Genomic DNA, 22,925 nt, shown 5'->3' on the forward strand with positions numbered 1-22,925 from the left:
CACTTCATGGCATTCGCTTCAGAATTGCTACGAATTCGTCGAGCAATAGACCGCGCCGCTCGAACTGTCGACACAACTGGCACTACTAAGAGTATCCTACGACTTCCACATCGCTGGCAACGGGCTATACACAATGCTGGCGACTACTTTGAAGGTCAGTAAAATTTTGAAACACGTATTTATTTTGTACGAGCTGCAAATAAGTAGTTGCCACTATTATGGTTACACCCCCGTATGTTCAAAGCATTTGCTTCCTCAGTTCTCCGACACATCTCAATTTCTTCTTACAACACCTGCAACATAACTTCTAGTGTATGTTACTGTAATATCAGTAGTTTGTTTTTCTTCTAATTACTAAGAACTCCACCAAATTAAAAAGTAATAGAGAGCTGCATGCCTTATACAATATGTGTACTTAAGTATTAAGACTTAAAGTATTTGGAAAATATTTCAATCTTAAAATCAAGAACTCTCCAAAATTGTTCCACTACAAGTCCCTGCAAGATAAGTACATGATTAAATAGTATCATCTTCGCTTCTGTTGAAACATGTGTTGCCCACGTATGTTTAACATTACAAAATCAGTACATGGCCTCGCTCTGTTAATTGCGTGTTTACTTCATTCCGGGATTTCTCGTTTCGTCTCCAGCTGAGCGAATAACTACTCGCAGCTCAGAAACAATATTGGAGAGAAAAGTGATCATTACATGTACATAAACTTGCTCAGCTTAGAAGCGTAGCTTGATCGCAAATAGAAGTAAACGAAATATTGAAAAGTTACAAAAATGAAAAAGAACGCAGTAATGTTGTGAAACCCAAATGAATAACACGTTACATCAGATGCATCGACAAAGGGTCCAAGCGAATAGAGCAGACTCAGAAGAATTGAACATTCTCAAGACCACGTCTAAGAAGGGGGTGAGACAGTTGCAACACCGTCGTAAACGTGAGACATTGGAGATGGTGAACTGGGAGACGTGTCTGCTGGTACAGCGGTGATGACGACGGATACAGACATGGATCTCGAACTGCCTGCCTAGAGCCAAAGAGAAAGAGTACTCAAGACGTTCCGAGAAAGTGGGGTAATAATATGGGTAGCGAATTGTAACAACCGGCGAATGTGTCTGATCGTTCTATGCACTTGGTGCACCTAGAAAACCACTGTACGCCATGCAAATGAGCGACAGGCTACTTCAGACACCGAATACGGCCATAAAACTATTTGTGTGGTCTCTAGTAGTTTCTACGGGATTTGACGGTGGAAACTGCGACAACAGTGGAATAATTAGGTGAGTTATTTGCCGGATCAAATGTGGGTCAATTCACCATCCGTAATAAATGTTACCGGGAATTCAAGATGATTACCATACCGTTTGTTGAGCAGTCTTGCGATTCTGCCGAAGCCAAAACACAAATAATTATATAACATGAAGTCAGAAAGCGAAATTAGCTTACAGATGATCCACTTGGGTGTTTTCGGAATCTTCGGAGAAGATCTAATCAAAGTGAAAGAATATCGCGTTAAATTTCACTTCTAAATCAAGAACGATGTAGCTGAAATATCCACTCCCAGTAGCATTTGTTTTAGTTCAATATTCTCAAAAAGTGAACACGTGGTTTATAATTCTTTTCATATCATTACGCAGTATTCAACGAAATCAATTTAAAACTCACGTAATTCAAATTTTGTAATTCAATATCATCTTTATCATAAATGTATGGTGATGCAGGGCATTTTACTTCTTTTCACATTTTGATAAATACTTCTAGATGGTTTCAAGTAAAGTTAGTGTCACCGATATTACCTACCCACGATTTTTCAGTCAATATGTAGGTTTGTTACTGAGATGTGCAGTTGATAATACCTTCTTCGATTACAGGCTGTCCAGCAGACTGCCGAACACCATCAAGATCTAATGGTTGTACCAGCTTTTGAGGACATCCTGGACGCTATCGGCTCTAGAGGAAAATTCCAGAAGAGATTAAACATTGTTTTCAATTGCTTTGGTCCAATAATCAACATACTGAGTGTCCACACGTACAATTTTGCTATGCAGACTCCCGACCACTGGTGTCACGTTCCGGGCAGAGAGCACACCAACTTTACACTTTATGAGTGGAAGAGCGTCACTATCCCCAAGTAAGACTTGTATTTAATGAATTACAAACTGATAGCATCCTGTCTTTGCTGTAGCTGAGACAATATTCTCTTTTAAAAATATCAGAGTTACATCAAATTTTGTCGATCTTTTTGAGAGAAATAATATGAAAAACTGTAAGCATTTACTACACTAACATTGTGACATAAGGAAGAACAACTGGCAAATGTCAGTAAGACATCTGAATTGACTAAAGGGAAGCATCTGAGAGTGTAACTTTCTCCGTAGGTCAAATAGAAGAGAACGAAAAAATTTTTTATTGTTTTCTTCCACACACTAATTTCACCTATGGTGAGTTGGTAAGAACTCACATTGCTCTCAATAACCATTTCTCTCTCTCTCTCTCTCTCTCTCTCTCTCTCTCTCTCTCTCTCTCTCTCTCTCTCTTCTCTTTCTCTCTCTCTCCCTGTCTCTGTCTCTCTTTTTCTCTACCTCTCTTTTGCGTATTCATTTGCTGTTTCTCCCTACCCTTCGCCCGATATTTTCGCACTATCAGGATGCATCACATCATTCTCTTAATTTAGGGTTTGGATGAAATTTCCTTATAAGTTCTACTAACAGAAGAACAGCTAGGTACTTTCTCACTCCAACAATGAATTCAGATGCTTCAAATATGTTTCGAAATATTTCTACATTTCTTTGTATGGAAATTAACAAATCACATAAATTTCACAAACTGAAATACGTGCTCAGAGCCAGCCCATTACCTGGAATGGTGTATCAACTCCCTAAATGAAATGACAGGGCAAAGATAATGATTGAAATTTGAAGTGAAATACGTAGTATAAGTTAGTATGAAAGACAGGAAGAGGGTAAAAATAAATTAACCGACAGAATAAGTAAAATATGTAAGGTAAAATGCTCTAGTAATTAATCATGGAGCCAGAGAAACAATTAAAAGTACAGTACATGAAGGTGATTACGTAATTATGTGTTATGGATTAGCGATTAATTATGAAGCCAAATAAAAAAATAAAAAGCAGAATACATGTAGGTGATTACATAATCATGTATTATGGATTGGAAGGAAGGAAAAAAGATTTTGCGTCCAGTCGACAACAAAGTTATTACAGGCAGAGCAAAAGCTCAGATTAGGAAAGGATAGGGACGGAAATAGGCTCTGCCCTTTCGAAGGAACAGTCCCGGCATTTGCCTCAAGCGATTTAGAGAAATCACGAAAAACCTAAATCTGGATGGCTGCATGGATATTCGAACCGTCGTCCTTCCGAAAGCAAGGCCAATGTGTTGAGCACTGTGTCACCTTGCTCGGTACTCTAAGGAATGAATAAAATCACACGCCCACGAAGAGATTAATAATTTCGAACACGAAGTAACGATCACTGAACCCGTACTTCGTTTGCTAAGCGTACCGTATACCAGAAGAGTGAAAAACAACGTAATACAATACTTTTAAAACAGGGAAAGGAGCAAGACGCATAACTATCGCGAGAAACGAGCAGCTGAAGACAGATGGATGCGACGTTCGATACGGAGAGCTCCTCCCCCGCAAATGGGAAGTGCAACAAATCGGCCTTTGCGCTAGAGCAAAGGTCTCGTTCTGCAGCTGTCACACGACAAAAAAATGTGAGAAGTACAATGCGTAGCCTAACTGGAAGTATTTAGTCGGTTCGTGTGTATTCTGCCGTATCAGGACAGGCCGCACAGTCACCGAGAGGGAGGGGAATACGACAACAAATAAGTTCAAGGGACAAAATTGAGTAACCAGTTACAATAACTCACTGCTCGCTTTGGAGGGCAGTAGATGGTGCAGAACTGGCCCCAGCGGGCCATGTGAGTCTCCACCGATCACGTAAGTCATGATAATGAAGTATTGTAAATATGGTCGTCGTTTTAGTGAAAGAAACGTAGTAAGATGGGACGCTGCAGAGGTCTGACAGTATGGCAGAAAAAAAAGCTACTGTGCTTGATCCTTCCCAAGACATCATCGTGAAACAATTTTCCCCGTTTGTTTTTTATCAGTTAGACTGTCCAATGTGTCTACACGAATTGGTGTGCCCCTCCCAGCTAAATAACATAGCATAGCAACAGTGTAGTTGAAGATATCCTAAATGAAAGGGGCAGAAGACCAGTGTTACACCTTGTCTGTGACTTTAGGATGCAGACCCGACAACGGACATTTGGAATCGGGTGCCTCAAAAATAGCTATTTCTCACAGCTATACATGAAGTTTTGCGTCTTCAATGATCCAAACAACAAAGAAGCTGGATTTTGGTTGACTGTGGGCGTGTTGTGTGATCCGACAAGTAGCGGTACTGCTTCCTTTCAAATGATGCAATGCGTCCAATGTACCAACGGCCCAAAAAGGCATTTAACCCGCACTCTGTGGAAGGCGTAGTTGAGGATAGAGACGATTCTGTGATGTTTCGGGTATGTTTCTCGTACTGTGACTCGAGCCCACTGATTTACATTTCCGTGAATACGAACCAAGAGGTTTATATGAACATTATTGCTGATCAAGCGTTGGCCTTTCTTCTACGTCTTCATGATGAGTAACGAGTGGGCACTCGTGCCTTCCAAGATGACGACACCCATGTTCAGATGGCCGCATACATATGTTCCTGGTTTAACGAGCACAACGATTGCTCCGCTAAGTTAATCTTGATCCCGTAGAAAATGTCTGGGACTGTGTGGAGCAGCAGATGAGACGCAGCAGTGAATTTCCCGATAATTTAGTAGCTCTGTGGGAGTCAGTGAGTGGTTTCAGCCAGATATGGTATCCCTGGAGAATCGTTCTTCTGTGCCTCTTCATCGTCGAGTTGAAGACATGATCATTGCTAGAGGTGGTGTTTCAGGGAACTAACGTGATGTCTCGTGGCTACTTTTTTGTCCAATGCGCCTAGTATCTTTCCACTGGCGATAGATACAGTTATCATCGTTTGCAGTGTTATAGTACACGGTTCAGTCACATTAATGTGACCGACGCCTATGTTCGACGTCGACGTACGTAATCGCTCACAGACGCCAGATGCCATCGCGAGCAGTGGAGGGTATGTAAAGCGAGTCTGAGGAACTCAGAAAATAGTGCAGTCATCGTCGTAATACGGAAACGGAGCGATTTGTCTGACGTCAAGGGCATGATCGCTACCTTCCGGATCAACGGTGGAAGCATTTCCGAAATGGCTAAGTTTGTAAACTGTCTGCGTGCCGCCGAGATTTAAGTACATCACGCATGGTAAAGAGGCGCGATCCAGTACCGGCTCAGAGGTAACTGTGGTGCACCATGGGTCATAGATGACAGGGAAGAACGACAGCTGCAGAGATGAGTACAGGCAAATAGACGTGCAACTGTAGAGCACCTGACTGTCCAGATGAACCAAGAGGTAGCCAATAGTGCCTCCCGTTCACCGATCACTGGTGCTCATGCACCCGCCGTGACTGCTGCTCATCAGTGATGAATGCTGGAATTTGAGCGCTACTACCGCTACCGGCCCTCCAGTGAATGGTGAGAGATGGCCTTCTCAGATCTCATGTTTTATGCTCCGCCAGACAGGTGGCCATTGTCGTGTACAGCGTGAAACGTCTCAAGGCAAATAAACACCCTCAACAACTGTTGGAAGGGTCCAGCCAGGAGGAGCGAGCGTTATGGTATGGGGAATGTTATCATCAGTCGGGAAGGCATAATGGATCAACACAAGTATGCATCTATTCTTGGGTTATTTCATCCCGGAATATGCAGTTTGTTTATCCCCAGCAATGGCATCTACCAGCAGGACAATGCAACGTGTCACACACTTGATAGTGTACGTGCCTTGTTCGAAGAGCACGATGGTAGGTTTCCGTACTCCCCTGGCCACCAAATTCTCCGAATTAAACCCAATCTAGAATCTGTGCCACCGCCTAAAATACATTATTTTTTATTTATATATATAGTGATATTAGTGCAAAGCAAAGAACGAAATATAAAATGCAGACTCCGATTCAACGTTCAAACGAAATGGCATTACATCAATACAATTACGAGAGGCGTTCGATAAATAATGCAACACATTTTTTTCTGAGAGCAGACTGACTTTATTCAGGATTCCAATACACCAAATTATTCCCCTCTCTTTTGTCTACAGTACCCTATTTTTGAACATAACCTCCATTCAATGAGACGGCCTTGCGCCACCTTGCTGGGAGGGCCTATATGCTCGCATGGTGCCACTCTACTGGTCGTCGCCGCAGCCAACGTCTTGCTGCATCAGTAACCTTCCCATCATCCACGTTATGCTTCCTGCAGACCACTGGGTCAAACAGATGGAAGTGCGAGACCCGGACAAACAGGAAGGTGGATGAGGAAGCGGAATCGAATTCAATTCATTTGCCATTTTTGTGGCAAGGAACAAGCTGAAAACGTTTCTTCAGTTTCCTGCAGGTAGCACAAAACGCTTCAGCGTTGATCGCGACACCATGAAGGAGGACATCAAACAGAACAACCGTTTCAGAGTCTCAAAAGTTCGTCGCCATGACTTTACCGGCTGAAGGTGCGGCTTTGGACTTCTTTTCGGATAAGAGATGGTGTACCGCCGCTCCATGAATTGGCGTCTCGTTTACGGTTCGAGGTGGTGACGTCATGTTTCATCACCTGTGAGGCTGTTCGAGGAAAAATTGTTACGATCAGCCTGGTAACGAGCAAGCAGTTTCTCACAGATGGTCCTTCAATATGTAAGTTTTGATGTGGTCTCACTTTTTACAAAAGTTCCTCTTGCAGGTTCTTTGACACTGATTGGTAACATGTTTCCTGTTGATATCACTACTTTGTTCAGGCACGCTCTTTCCTCAACTTATTTTATGTTTAATCAAGAACATTTTGAACAGACTGACGGTGTCGCCATGGGTAGTCCCCTGTCTCCTTTGGTTGCCAACCTTTTTATGGAGGATTTTGAAGAGAGAGCGCTTGAATCAGCTGCCCTGAAGCCAACAGTTTTTTGGCGGTATGTGGATGACACTTTCATAGTGTGGCCTCATGGAGAAGATAAATTAATGGAGTTTCTACATCACCTCAACTCCATTCATAGCAACATCCTGTTCACCATGGAAATAGAGAAAGATGGTTGTTTGCCTTTCTTGGATGTCCTGGTTCGAAGGAAGAATGATGGTTCTCTAGGGCATTCGGTTTACCGGAAACCCACTCATACTGATTTGTACCTGTAAGCATCGAGTTGCCATCACCCATCGCAAACCATGAGTTTGCTTAAAACACTTGTTGATAGAGCTCATACTGTCTCAGATCTAGATAGCTTACCTCAAGAACTCGCCCATCTAAAGACAGTATTCAGCGAAAATGGGTATTCCATCCGGCAGATTAACAGGGCACTAACAGTTAAAACTAGGAAGCAGGAAGTGAATAAAGAGGAGAACATGCCGGAACAATCTTTAGCTTTTCTTCCTTTCGTAGGCAACACTTCGTTTAAAATAGCAAGAATCCTCCGAAAATTTCAGGTAAAAGTGGTTTTCCGCCCACCATCGAAGATTGCGGACCTTGTGGGATCAGTTAAGGACAATATGTTACTACGAAAGGCCGGAATTTACAAGATACCGTGCCAATGTGGTATGGCTTACATAGGTCAAACCACACGCACCATGAAAGAACGCTGCACTGAACATCAACGTTACACCCGCCTTTTGCAGCCAAGCAAGTCCGCTACTGCTGAACATTTTATTTCTATTGGACATTCAATGGAGTTTGAGAAAACAATGATTTTGTCCACAGCAACGTCTTTCAGGGACTCCATTATTAAAGAATCCGTAGAAATACGACTGGCGGAAAATCTGTTAAACCGTGCAGCGGCTACCAGCTGGACAGTGCATGGAATCCCATCATCTCCACGATTTGCTCAAATCGAAGACGACAGATTGCGTCGACCGCCGTGGCAAACAGCAACGCAGATGGCGACTGAGTTCCGCTATTCCACCAGCGAGGGCGCTGCCGGCGGTCAGTGTGGTTCAACTATCAAGTTTTCGACGCATGCGCAGAATAGTTACAGTACGCTATATATTGCGGAATGGACGACGTTTTCGCCCCACCAGTCCACCTTCTCCAGTATGCTGATGACACCGCCTTCCTGGCTCTCTATCCTACCCTTCAACGGTCTCAACGTACCCTCCAAACCCACCTTAACCAGTTCACCACTTGGTGTAACCAGTGGTTCCTCCATCTCAACCCCTCCAAAACCCAGGCAATCATCATAGGCCGCACCACTCGCTCCTTTCGCCTCCATGATTTCTACCTCACCCTTTATGGTCGTCCTATCCAGCTCACCCCCACCCTGAAATACCTTGGCCTCACCCTCGACCGACACCTCACCTGGACCCCTCATCTCCAGACCATCCAGCAGAAAGCCCATTCCCGCCTCCGCCTTCTGAAACTCCTGTCTGGCCGGACATGGGGATTGCATCCTTCTACCATCCTCCACACCTACAAATCCCCCATCCGTCCTATCCTCTGTTATGCCAGCGTTGCCTGGATCTCCGCCCCCACCCGCTTTTACAAGGCCCTCCAAATCCTTGAACGCCATGCGCTCCGCCTTGCCTTCCGTATCCGCCTTCCTTCCCCCACACGGCTCCTGTATGAACTGATCCCCTTCCCCCACCTCCTCCTGTTCCTCCAACATCTCCGCATCCTTTACATTGTTCGCAGGCTTGATCCCCCCCACCCTCTGGTTTCCTCCTTCCTCTCTACCCCCCGCCCGTTGCCGCGCCTCTATCGCTGTATCCCTCCCTCTCTCCACCTCCACACCCTCCATCTCCTTCATCAGGGCAATTTCCAACGCCTCCCCCTCCCGGATGACGAACTTCGCCGTGACATCTACCCTTCCTTCCAACTATAACCTGGCCTTGTTCCCCCCCCCCCCTCCCCAGGGCCCCCTTTTTCCTCTTCCCTCCTTCTCCCAGAGTGGATTTTCCTCCATCCCCCCCCCCCTCCCCTGAGACCCTGCACCCCATACTTGCCTCTTTCCTTCCCACATCCTTCCCTACCTGGCCTTCTTCAGCACGCCCCCCGCTCATCTCCTCCATCCCTTCCCCTCCCTCCCTTCTTCAGGTCCCCCTCATCTCCTAGCGCCTGGCAGATCCTCTGTATTGATCATCATCAGTGTGCCACATCAGTGTTGTCTAGCGCTGTTTCTCCTGTGCGTCAAGAGGTGTTATTTTAATTGTGTACTGCCTTGAGGTTCGCCGTCAGTGTTATGTTATGTGCTATGCCACCCGTCGATACCTTTATACTGTGCCTTGTGTTCTTTTAATCGTCGCAGTGTGTGGCTTTTTGTGTGTGCTACTTTTAAACAGTTTTTTATCTCCATTTTAGTCACCCCATTTTTTTTGTCTATTGCCTTCCATGTTGTTCCCCCTTTTTGATATCTATGTTCACCTTATTCTTTCCTTTGCTGTTTTTAAATGTCTTCTATTGTTTTGTTCTATGTCTTTCGGCTGAAGAGCATCGCATATGCTACTGCCAGCCCGCCCCGATGGGGAATTGAAATACAATAAAGAAAAAAAAAAAAAAAAAGTTTTCGCCAGTCTGCGACGGCTCACCTGAAGATGACTGGCAGGTGCCCAGTTGAAATATCGAGCGAAGTATTGAACGGCGACCGGCTGCAAGCCCGAAATTTGTTTGAACGGTCCTCCATTACTCTGTATGGTCTTCTGTTAGGCTGAGAGGACTCCAGGGAGCATACACCTCTGAGTACCCCAACTCGCGGACGAGTTTGTCAGCACTACCTACAGAGACGTCCTGTCGAGCAGCTAGGCGTTTCATTTTGATCCGTCGATCAGCTCGAATCAGACTGTCCGCACGTTCCAAGAGTCACACCAGTATGCGACCTGCCGGTACACGGGAGTTCGGGCAGGTTCGCGTGACCTTGTTGCCATGATGACAGACGCTTCGCCCAACGACTGACCGTGCTTTTATTCATTATAAGGTCTCCGTAGACCTTCTGCAAACGCCTCTAACTGTCTGCAATGCTCTGGCTTTCCACGAAAAAAAACTCAATGGCAGCTCCCTGCTTGGTGCTCACCTCCGTTACTGGCGCCGTTTTGAAACATACGTACGGCCTCGCCACCTATCGGAACTTGATGAAACTAAAGGGGCTGAAGTGGTAATAAACCAACATGTCCACAACAAATTCTGCATTTTTTCAACCAACACTGGCAAAAAAAAATATATTGCATTATTTATTGAAAGCCCCTAGTGCAAATAGCACTTACCTGCGATAAGGCAGACCACGTGTTCAGTTCTTTTTGTAGTGTGCATACCAAATTTCTCTAAATGTTTATGGATTTTACTCTAGAGTTGCTTCTTTTGTTTAATATCATAGTCCTCAACGCATTAATATTGTGCAGTACATCTGCGACGAGGAACGTCGCAGTTGCCAACATTATGTCTGTACGCAGGGAACGAGGAACATTCAGCAAGTGCCGGATGTACAACGGGAGCGCCCTGGACGCTGCCCCTACGGTACCCTGCCAGCACGGCTGGGAGTACGACGACACGTGGTACTCTTTGACGGTGCCGTCACAGATGAACTGGGTCTGCGACGACAAGCACATCGTTAGTGACGTCATGTTCTACGCGCAGAACATCGGTGTGCTCCTGGGACTCCTGTTCGGCTACCTGGGTGACATGTAATAAAACAAATCTTTCTATTCTAACTACCTCTTGGACTTTCTTTCACTATGATAGACAGTTTTCCAACATCTCTCTATGAATGGCTACTGTTAGAAACAAATAATATCTGTCTTTCGCCGCAAGACTGGGAAGTTATGATACAATCATCAATACAGTTAGAGTGTTATGTCTGATTCAGGGGAGCGATAAATTTCCATTATTTCTATATGGACTATTTTTCCTTATTATACCTAACATTCTACCAAAACACTTCAGTGGTGTGTATGCGGTCGTTAAGATAAATTCGCCTTCTACGTGGAGGAGCTAATGTATCACTCAGTTTTCATTATGTTATTTTGCGTGCTTAGCATACATCAATGTAGCAATATCAGTGTGATTCATAGCACCGTATTAATGATCACCAAACACCCTCCTTTCGTAGTGCATGATCTCGGAAGTTCTCCGTTGATATCCACCAAACATCTTTTGTCCATCATCTTATCTCAGGTGTTCTCGGGTGAGATTATATGCTAGGAGAGGTGGTGGAAATTTATTTTGTGCAGCGCGCATAGTCCATTACTGCGTAAATATGTGTTCGGGATGCTCATTATTCATGGCATACCATGACCAGAATCTCTTTAACGCTACGTTCAGGGATCCGCTAAAATTCTTGCATTCAATCATTGACGATTCCTAGATACATAACCAGCCCATACATTTTTAAGTCTTTCACACGATTAAGCTAAGAACAACCTAACAGTAAGTCCCAGTCGAAACTATTATCTTTGTTTATTTTTACTTTATTTAGGAGTGAAATATTTTACACACACAAACATAACAATTTGTTTATATGTTTAACAACAGCCTCCAAAAATGTTGTGTAAGCAAATATTATTCAAAGTATGCCATACAATAGTATCCTTTATTCGTTGTGCGACTTACCAGTTTCGACGAAGAGTCATTTTTTAAGCACGTGCAAAAGAATACATCAACTTCGAACAGTATTCCATTGAATACACACGTCGTCAAAAACCATTAAACATAACCAGAATTGTGTTTGAATTCAATAGAACCCATCTTACTTACTTATATGTAAGTATTTTGCATTATGTCGTATCTGATATGACATACAATCGAAAAGTCATCCAGCGTATGAAGCCATGTGTGCAATAAATTATCCTAATTACAATCTAAAAGCGAAAACAGCGTCCTAGAATCGTATTACAACGTCATATCATTCCTGAAAGAAAACAGTTTCAACGCAAACCGAGGCTGAAATCAGTTGTGCTAATTCCTAGCCAAGATACATTCAAAGATAACACAGATCATTATACATAACGTACGTCTTTGTATATTACATGTTTTGCTGGCGTGCCAAAAAGTGTAAGTTAATCTTGTACATAATAACGGATGATATGACACATATATTATAACGTCACATTAGTTAATGAAATAAATAATGCATCGCAAATTGGTGTACACCTAAATACACTTTATGTGGCAGTACTTAAACATGTTGAAGGTAAGAATCCAAGTACGTATTTGTTAAGTGACTGTAAGTGCGAACTATTACAAGAATTACGTAGCATAACGATGATGTAATGTGCATATGTTAGTTCTTGCCAAGATAGTGGCTGGAGAGGGGTGGCTACAGTCACATTGCTTATCTGAAATGCAATACATATACCACTGGTACAGAGATACATCAGCAGAGTCAAATAAGCTAAGCCGTGTGGGGTAGCAACTCGGTCTCAGGCGTCTTGTCACGGTCCACGTGGCTTCCCCCGTAGGAGGTTTGAGTCCTCCCCTCGGGCATGGGTGTGTGTGTCGTCCTTAGCGTAAGTTAGTTTAACTTAGATTAAGTAGTGTGTAAGCTTAGGGACCGATGACCTACCAGTTTGGTCCCATAAGACCTTAACACAAATTTCCAAATAAGCTAAATGCATGCACTTATACTCATTTCTGTTATTTCTTAGTACAGTATAATTGTAAAAGGAGAACTGAAGCAGAAGTAACATACATCTCATTATTTACAGAGAGTGGCTCTGAGCACTATGGGACTTAACTGCTGTGGTCATCAGTCCCCTAGAACTTAGAACTACTTAAACCTAACTAACCTAAGGACATCACACACATCCATGCCCGAGGCAGGATTCGAACCTGCGACCGTAGCGGTCGCGCGGTTCCAGACTGAAGCGCCTAGAACCGCTCGGCCACACCGGCCGGCATTGACAGGGAGTGTCAGGGACATAACTAGGGAAAAAAATTTAGATATAATGACAAGTAAACATATCGTACACAGATTCACAAAATATGAAAATGCAAGGCATTCAGTAATTTTACATTAAATAATGTTTACAAAACACATCTTTCCACTCATCGGTATACAATCCCAGCCGATATTGTTCTCACCACGACGTGTAAAAATGGACACCACAGGGACTGGGTGTTGTGTTGTCCTAATCATCATCATTTCATCCCCATCGACGCGCAGGTCGCCGAAGTGGCGTCAAATCGAAAGACCTGCACCAGGCGAACGGTCCACCCGACGGGGGGCCTTAGCCACACGACATTTCATTTCAGTGGAAACCCGATGAAGCTTTGCATAGATGTGTTGGGTAGTGTCTCTTGTATGACCGTCGATCGCATCAGGACGCTCTTTTCAGTTGTGAAAGCACTGTGAGCGAGTAAAGGTGCCTAGAATGACGAGATTTCCCACCAACTAGGAGGGCCTACAGAGAGTCTTCGCCTTGATAAATGAAGCCCACCTAACACAACTGTCACGTACTTCCTTCTTCATGGTAATTCTCAGCTGCCCTCTGCAGGGGCAGTGAAGACGCTCCTGCAGCCTTTTTGGTGGAAAGTGCTCGATCGCCCACAACACAGCCCTAATTGGCTCGTCTGAGATTCATCTCTGTTCACATGAAACGCTGGATACGATGACAACACTTGGGCGCAGGCTACGCGCTATAGACCAGCGTAGAGAATTATCGGAAAGCACAGGTGGCTGCCTTCTATGACGATGGTGTTGGAAATTTGGTATAAAGCTCTTCAAATGGTTCAAATGGCTCTGAGCACTATGGGACTTAGCATCTATGGTCATCAGTTCCCTAGAACTTAGAACTACTTAAACCTAACTAACCTAAAGACAGCACACAACACCCAGTCATCTATAACGCTCTGACAACTGTCTAACGGAGCGGCGACTATGTAGATAAGTGTCTGGAAAGTGTAGCTAACTCTTGCAAATAAAATGTTTCTGATTTTCGATGTGGTTTCCATCTAGCGACCGATTGGAACTTACTTTCTGGACAACCCTCGTATTACTAGACAGCACGGCACTGTGGCGTTCATGCATAAAACACGGCTTAGTACTCTGAAATTGCGTAGAACTGCGAAAGCTTGTATTTATAGTAGATTTACAAGACGTTTTCGGAATCAGCATGGAAGAAATCACATTTTTTTAAGGGTATACCAAATAGTTTCTTGGGAGTTAAGCTGGCCAGTATATCGTCCTACATGTGAAGTGAGTTGATGCCTCGTTCGTGTCGTAACATGGAGCTGCTCGGGAGAACATTATATGCAGCAGCATGACACAAAAAACAAGCCGATAACATAACAAGTTTGAATTTATACATGCTAGGGACAAATGGCGTCAAACTGAAAGATGAAAAAGTAGGAACTACTGAAATTGTAAGAATAACGAATATTAGGAATGGCGTAGTATCAGGTTTACAGACGCACGATTTCTTTTATTTTTATGCATCTCAGCCCTTACATGAAGCAAACACCGAACACCATGACATGTCAACTTGTCCTCATGACAATATATGTGATAGCTGAAGAAGTTGAGGAGCTGATAAAATAATGTGGAGCAGGATTGCAATTACAATAGAATGGCGTAGTATCAGGTTTACAGACGCACGATTTCTTTTATTTTTATGCATCTCAGCCCTTACATGAAGCAAACACCGAACACCATGACATGTCAACTTGTCCTCATGACAATATATGTGATAGCTGAAGAAGTTGAGGAGCTGATAAAATAATGTGGAGCAGGATTGCAATTACAATAGAGTGTATATATGACGGTAGTATCTGTTCCCGAAAGAACAGTTACCGTGGATGACCATGCAGCTTTGCTAGAAATGAAATGATAATTAAATGGACACCCTAGCTGCAAACAGGCGTTGATGTACTTCGTTGGGGACATGTTGAAAATGTGTGCCCCGATCGGGACTCGAACCCAGGATCTCCCGCTTACATGGCAGACGTTCTATCCATCTGAGCCACCGTGATTAATCTGCCACGAGTAATGAGTATGATGGGCAAACATCTATTAGGCGTACTACAAATGTAGTGGTGTGGACATGTTGGGAATGTGGATCTCACGGGGAGCGTGCAAGGGATAAGTCCTGCAGCCGCACTATCCTCTGTGCCAACGGTGGCTCAGATGGATAGAGCGTCTGCCATGTAAGCAGGAGATCCAGGGTTCGAGTCCCGGTCGGGGCACACGTTTTCAACATGTCCCCAACGAAGTACATCAACGCCTGTTTGCAGCTAGGGTGTCCATTTAATTATCATTTCACAATAGAGTGTTATGAAAGAGTGTTAAAATTATTCTTGAATGTCGATATGAGAGGAGGGAGGGGAGGAGGATAAACGAAAATGTCCTGCGTTTGGTTTCACGTGGTTGTATAGAACACTCTTCTTTAACAACTGAAGCAAAATCTGTATTTATACAGAGACTAGAGAAGCAAACGTTAGACTAATTTACGAGCACACGTATATAGACACGAGTATATGGAAAGCAGATACTCAACTGCAAAGCATATCGAGGTGTGGATATGGAAACCGGATACAACATAACGGTGATAAAATCGGCTCGAAATTCAAGATGATAAACGAAAAGGAACATACAATTAAATAGGATATTATCACATTTTGTAAGATTTCGGTGAAGTAGAAAATCTCTGAAACTGTTAACACTAGTATAACTGAACTCATTGCGGATGATTCGGAAAAGGTAAGTAAATAATTGTTTTGAAGAATAAATGCCGAAGAAGTGACCATAAAAGGAACCCATGAAATATCTCAGCATTTTAGTCAAGGAATGAAACAGAAGAGACGAAATTACACTAATGGCCATTAAAGTTGCTACACCAAAAATAAATGCATATGATAAACGGGTATCAATTGGACAAATATATTACATTAGAACTGACATGTGATTACATTTTCACGCAATTTGGGTGCATAGATCCTGAGAAATCAGTGCCCAGAACAACCACCTCTGGCCGTAATAACGGCCTTGATACGCCTGGGGATGGAGTCAAACAGCGCTTGGATGGCGTGTACAGGTACAGCTGCCCATACAGCTTCAACACGATACCACAGTTCATCAAGAGTAGTGACTGGCCTATTGTGACGAGCCAGTTGCTCGACCACCATTGACCAGGCGTTTTCAATTTGTGAGAGATCTGGAGAATGTGCTGGCCAGGGCAGCAGTCGAACATTTTCTGTATTCAGAAGGGCTCGTACAGGACCTGCAACATGCGGTCGTAAATTATCCTGCTGAAATGCAGGGTTTCGCAGGGATCGAATGAAGGGTAGAGCCACGGGTCGTAACACATCTGAAATGTAACGTCCACTGTTCAAAGTGCCGTCAATGCGAACAAGAGGTGACCGAAACGTGTAAACAATGGTACCCCATACCTTCTCCGATCGGTGATACGCCACTATGGTGATGACGAATACACGCTTCCAATGTGCGTTCACCGCGATGTCGCCAAACACGGATGCGACCATCATAATGCTGTAAACAGAACCTGGATTCATCCGAAAAAATGGCGTTTAGCCATTCGTGCACCCAGGATCGTCGTTAAGTACACCATCGCAGCCGCTCCTGTCTGTGAAGCAGCGTCAAGAGTAACCGCAGTCACGGTCTCGTGATAGTCCATGCTGCTGTAAACGTCGTCGAACTGTTCGCGCAGATGGTTGTTGTCTTGCAAACGTCCCCATCTGTTGACTCGGGGATCGAGACGTGGCTGCACGATCCGTTGCAGCTATGCGGATAAGATGCCAGTCATCCGACTGCTAGCGATACGAGGCCGTTGAGATCCAGTACGGCGTTCCGTGTTACCCTCCTGAACCATCGATTCCATATTCTGCTAACAGTCACTGCATCTCGACCAATGCGAGCAGCAATGTCGCGATACGATAAACCGCAATCGCGATAGGCTACAATCCGACCTTTATCAAAGTCAGAAACGTGATGGTACGGATTTTTCCTCCTTACACGTGGCATCACGACAACGTTTCACCAGGCAACGCCGGTCAACTGCTGTTTGTGTATGAGAAATCGCTTGGAAACTTTCCTCATGTCAGCACGTTGTATGTGTCGCCACCGGCGCCAACCTTGTGTGAATGCCCTGAAAAGCTAATCATTTGCATATCAAAGCATCTTCTTCCTGTCGGTTAAATTTCGCGTCTGTTGCACGTCATCTTTGTGGTGTAACAATTTTAATGGTCAGCAGTGTATTACATGGAAGAGCGGGAGTATAGGTCGTGGGTGTTCCAAAAGGTGTTTTACAAGTTCACTAACCTGCAACAAGACTAATAATTGGTCTTAAAGAGTTATGTAAGGGAAGAAGAAAGCATTTTTTAGACAAATTCAGTATGTGAGCACTTGTGATACTAATAATCTTCATCTTGATTTAATTTTTCCAAGCAATAATTTTTACTCTGATTTCGGAAGAGTCTGGTAAAGATATTCTTTGAGATGAAAAAAGAGAAGAAATCCAAGTGTGTGAGTATTATAACATCTGGAAGGCGAGATAATGGAATGACTATTACATATCAAACACACGAATGAGGTATCGTTCTGAAAATGTGAAACGTCCAGTGACCTGTGATAGTAAACTACTCTGATTGGAAAAGATCGGTAATTGATAGCCAAATCACAAAGGAATTAGATACAGAACTAGCACAAGATAATCTGCTTCATTAACTGCGTTGTCAACACAAAATAGGAACAGAACAATGCAGTCTATAACGAGCCATTTCTATATACTACCTTTTGAGATACAATGCACCAGTTCTAGTGCAGCATGTCGGATTGTTGAGTTCCGGACAGAGATAAAATGTAGGTGAAGGACTCAACTATTTACCTACAGCTTCTTATTAAAAAGCTGTACTCCACTCTAGTTAGCCATCTCATTTCCTCATAGTATGCTTCACTGTCTTCTAAGACTTACTCACTTTAATAGAGGATAGCAATATCGTCAACATATCTAATCACTGAATCCTTTCACCCTTAATTTTAATGCTACTTCTAAATTTTCTTTAATGTTCTTCATTACTATAGCGATGTAAGAATTGAAACCTAGAAGAATATTACTTGGTTTTCGTTTCTTATTCTCTGCCCGTAAATTCTTGTACCTACTACACAAACTGATTCCGTGATGATGTCACGAACTTTCAAGTCAGGAAACGACTGAGCCCAAAGCCGTATGCGAAAAACGTTCCAATACTGCTGACAGTGGACGTCTTCTACTGCAGTCCCCCTGCTTTCGATATTTTGGGAGGATGTATTATGGGTCAAAACAAGAGAGAAAAGTCTTGTAAGTCTGAGCTCTAATGTGCAAACCTTAAGAGTTACGAGCGCTTGTTCGTCTTTGCTACTGTGAAACACATCTCTTTTACTGAACAAGTGTTCATAGCTTGTAAGATATGCATTTTAGAGTCCACGTTTACTGGACTTCTTTCCTATTTCGACCCACACTACATTCTCCCAATAGCTTGCAGTAGAAGAGATCGACTATCAGAAGAATCAGAAGATATTCGCTTACAAACAGTTTTCCCTAACAACTTTCGACTCAGTCTTTTCCAGGCGAGGTGCCTTACTTCTAACTGGTACATTTACCCCCCCCCCCCCCCACCATCACGCCTTATATTGTCTTGAAAGCACCATCACTGAAGACATGAGATGCTATCAGGAGGTGAAAACACGCACTGCTGGAGCGAAGGAGGCATTCAATAGAAAGAGGAGACTGTTATTTGGAAAATTAGATAAAGGTGTGAGGAAAATACTTTGTCTGGCGTGTGGCACTCTATCGGGCAGAAACGTGGAACTGAGACAAGAGTATGAAAAAAGTTAGAAGCATTTGAGACGTCTATGAGGAGGAGAATGTTGACGATAAGCTATAGAAAAGGAGTGAGTAACGGAAGAGCGTTGGAAAGGGATGATGAGAGGAGAAGACTGCTGCAGACTATAAGAGAAAGGAAAAAAGAGCTGGTTGGAACATCCGCTCAGAGAGAAATGCTTGTTAAGAGACGCTGTGGACGGTCTAGTTTGTGTAAGGAGATTGAGAGAATGGAAGAGATACAAGATGATTGACTACATCAAGGAAAGTGGAATTTATGTGGACTTGAAGACGATGACAGACGACAGGAGAGCACAGACAGAGAAATGCTTGCTAACAGACGCTGTGGTAGGTCTAGATAGTGTGAAGAGATTGAGAGGAAGGAAGACTGACCACACAAGGGAAGCGGAAATTACGTGGACTTGAAAAGGATGACAGAAGACAGGAGAGCACGGTGAGGTACCATGTGAAAACCTGGCTAGGGGGAGAACACTGATCACGATGATGATGCTTACCTACCAGGAACCTCATTGGGGACACGTATAAAAAAGGCTTGAGTCAGTACTGTCGGACTCCATCACTTTCATGGGTAATAACTACAACATTTCTGCACGTAGAAGACAGGTTGTTACGTTAACACTGTTCATAAATATCGTGCCTTATGATCTGGATGACAAGAAGACAAAGTTCTTCTCTAAGAGTCAGAATAACAGAAACATACATATTTACAGTGATTAAGTATCTTTTTGACAAACATAATTACGCTCATACTTATGCGTCCTACTCTGGCTAAAAAAAAGGTCAAAACAATTACCTGCTCACAAGTCACAGATTTATACGGAACTCGCTGTCACGGAGAAGTGAGTTCCTTAGTAAAAGAGCGGATATTTAACTCAAGTGGTAAACAGTACAGTAGTTAGTCGCAAGTATTGTTTATTGTAAGTTTGAACACTACTTTTGACATGGATAGTCTAGTTTAGCCAGCGTGTGTGTACAGGGCAATCACAAACAGATTGAAAAGCGTATAAGGGTGTTGTACGGTAGGTTTCGCTGTGAAATAACTGTTAAGAAGAAAATTGGATGGGTTACGCCCTTTAAGTTATTAGCCTCTGCGGGCGCAATTTCAAATGGCCCGCCAGGTACAATTAGCGTCAGTTAGTCTCATAGCATAGGTGATACCTCACGAGACAGCTCAGCCTTTGGCTCGGGTTGGATTCTTACTACCGGCCCATTTCCAGTTTCTGTATCACTCTCTTGTTCCGTTTTAGCAACCCAAACGAAGAATACGTTTCGCGACACCGTATCTGGCGGCCGTTTGAATTTGCGCACGCAACGATTTGATTGGCTGACTTCAATGCTAATTCACTCTGAAACGTATCATATTTTTTGTTAACAATTATTTCCCAGCAGCCAGCCGGTGTGGCCGAGCGGTTCTAGGCGTTTCAGTCTGGGACCACGTGACCGCTACGGTCGCAGGTTCGAATCCTGCCTTGGGCATGGATGTATGTGTAATCCTTAGGTTAGTTAGGTTTAAGTAGTTCTAGGTTCTAGGGGACTGATGACCTCAGATGTTAAGTCCCATAGTGCTCAGAGCCATTTGAACCATTTCCCAGCAAAAGCTATCGTGAAACGCCCTTATAAGCTTTTGACGCTATGTGTAAGTGGTTGTAATGTTTTAACTTACATTTGCTGTACTGACAATGACCACACAGTGTTCGAAATCCGATTTGCAATAAATATTATTTGCCACTGACTGCCGTACTCTTTACTTGAAATGAGTACAGTCATTGATTACATCTGTTTCATCATAGAATCAAATCGCATACTTAACTGTTCCAATGCCTGCGGCTAAGCTCGGCTTGTTACAGATGAGTCGTTTTTATTCATACGTTTACAGCTTTTAGCATAATTAATCATACAACAACAAAAATGGTTCAAATGGCTCTGAGCACTATGGGACTTAACTTCTGAGGTCATTGGTCCCCTAGAACTTAGAACTACTTAAACCTAACTAACCTAAGGACATCACACACATCCATGCCCGAGGCAGGATTCGAACCTGCGACCGTAGCGGTCACGCGGTTCCAGACTGTAGCGCCTAGAACCGCACGGCCACACCGGCCGGCAATCATACAACAGTTAGGAAATTGTAATCACAACATTTCTGAGACTTTCTCCTAATTCCCAGTTAGTTGTCGTCTTCGACTGGCAACAAGACTACGTTCTGAGCAAAAGCATGTCTGCGTCTTATATGAGATCACTACTTTAGATAAGCAACCGTGCAAGTAAACTTTAATACCTGTCGCAGCTCCCCGATCTCCTGTCAGAAAGTAACACCGGCAAATAGTCAGTTATCGGCACGGTCTTATTACGTGTTCCAACCTGCTCATTATATGATACACAGGATGGTTGTAATTAACGTGCAGTCAGAGGTCCTTCGAAACTTAGTAGATAATCTAACGCGTTAATGCGAAACCGATTTACGCAGGAAGACTCTGGAACAGTTTTTGCCAATAGGTGCAAATCTGACGCTGTTATTGCAAGAAAAACGTGTAGTAAACATCGCACATGTATTGGATTAACATCGGGGTGTGGGCAGAAAAGGTCAGATAAATGAGAAATGCACAATGTTAATTTTACAGTAAATCGCTACTTACGCAATTTGTTCAGTGTGAACACCGGACACATCAACGAGATACTGTACAGCGTCATATTTGCACATGTGGCCAAACTTGGAACTAATTTTCTTCCAGCGTAAATCGAGTTCGCATTAATGCCTTGGCATATCGATCAATTTTCGCTGCCACACGATATCTTCAGCCGGAATTGGGCCTCCGTGAGTAACTGAACTTTAATTATAACCAGTCCGTATTTTACAGATAAGGAAATAAATCAGGAAATGTAATTTTCGAGGAGCAAGAAAGACATTACATTCTTGTTGCAGGTATGGACGTCGGCCACAGCAGTTTGCCTGCTTGGTGGGACACATCGTGAGCAGGGTAGCGCTTCTGTTCACGCCGTCACAAATCCCGCTGTTTGTCATGGCGGAGTCGCTGGTGTCGGGTGCTGCAGGACTCATGATAGAATCGGCCATTTCTGTAGGTGAGTTGCGGAACAAGATATTTCAGCAGTACGTGCCCCTCGTCTAAAGAACCTTAGGACCAAGTTTTCCTGAAAAAAAAATCTTCGCTGTCTTCTTTGACTTTCTTCTCTCATGCTTCTTACGTTCATTTGTATGTAGATCTTTAATACACCTTGTATGAATCACCAACATTTCTACATCATATCTCACGTATTGATCTTTACACGGTGAGATAACTTTTGATTATTAACTTCAGCATTCTACTGTTACTCTTTCCTGTGACATCGTGTTTTCATTGGTTAGAATAATCTTCATTCCGTTCGTTAAAATGTTTGCCTCTTAATTGCTAGCTACTTTCGGTGTTTCTTTTACATTCTGATATTAAATGACGACCCACACCCTGTTGAAAACTCTGCAGTTTGGATTCTTCTCTTGTTTTTTAATGTGGTCCCAGTTTTTCTTGCATACAGTGAGACCCTAAAAGTACCTAAAAACATTCAGAGATTGGTCATGGCTTTTGATGAGTGGTTTAATGTACATTATATACCATAGTAATACAATCAAGGCTTTGTGGCAGTACGACCCTCCATTACTAGATGAACAGGTCTAGTATGCAAGGATCGCTTTGTGGAGAGCGAGCCGGGTGGCCACGTGGACTACAGCGTGAGGCATTGTTTGGTTTTTCGCGCATTACGCGAAAACCATATAACTGAAGGTGAAGAGCGATGCGGCCGTGGATTGTGGTCAGTAATATGCACCTTCTGAGAGATAGTTCTTTATTTTAAGTCACGAGATCCAAAAGTTATAGTAACTTGAAAATTGTTTAATATCACGAATACTGAAAAATAGTAAATAAGAGCTTACAGATGTGAGCGAGCGCTCATTAAAAACGTCTCGTCATGGCAGATCGAGTGCCGTAGTCATATGTTAAG

General features: G+C 43.4%; 1 protein-coding gene across 1 annotated transcript in view; it reads left to right on the plus strand.

The window, feature by feature from the left end:
- The window catches only part of LOC124606661 (solute carrier family 22 member 7-like), a 193,212-nt gene that overhangs the window by 47,681 nt on the left and 122,606 nt on the right, over window positions 1-22,925 (plus strand). The window contains exons 2-4 of the mRNA XM_047138668.1: window positions 1,881-2,140; window positions 10,554-10,784; window positions 21,856-22,013. Of these exons, the coding sequence (XP_046994624.1) occupies window positions 1,881-2,140; window positions 10,554-10,784; window positions 21,856-22,013 (649 nt within the window). The remainder of the gene's footprint in view (window positions 1-1,880; window positions 2,141-10,553; window positions 10,785-21,855; window positions 22,014-22,925) is intronic.

The sequence above is a fragment of the Schistocerca americana genome, chromosome 3 (genome assembly GCF_021461395.2).
Source record: "Schistocerca americana isolate TAMUIC-IGC-003095 chromosome 3, iqSchAmer2.1, whole genome shotgun sequence".
In the NCBI taxonomy this organism is placed as follows: domain Eukaryota; kingdom Metazoa; phylum Arthropoda; class Insecta; order Orthoptera; family Acrididae; genus Schistocerca; species Schistocerca americana.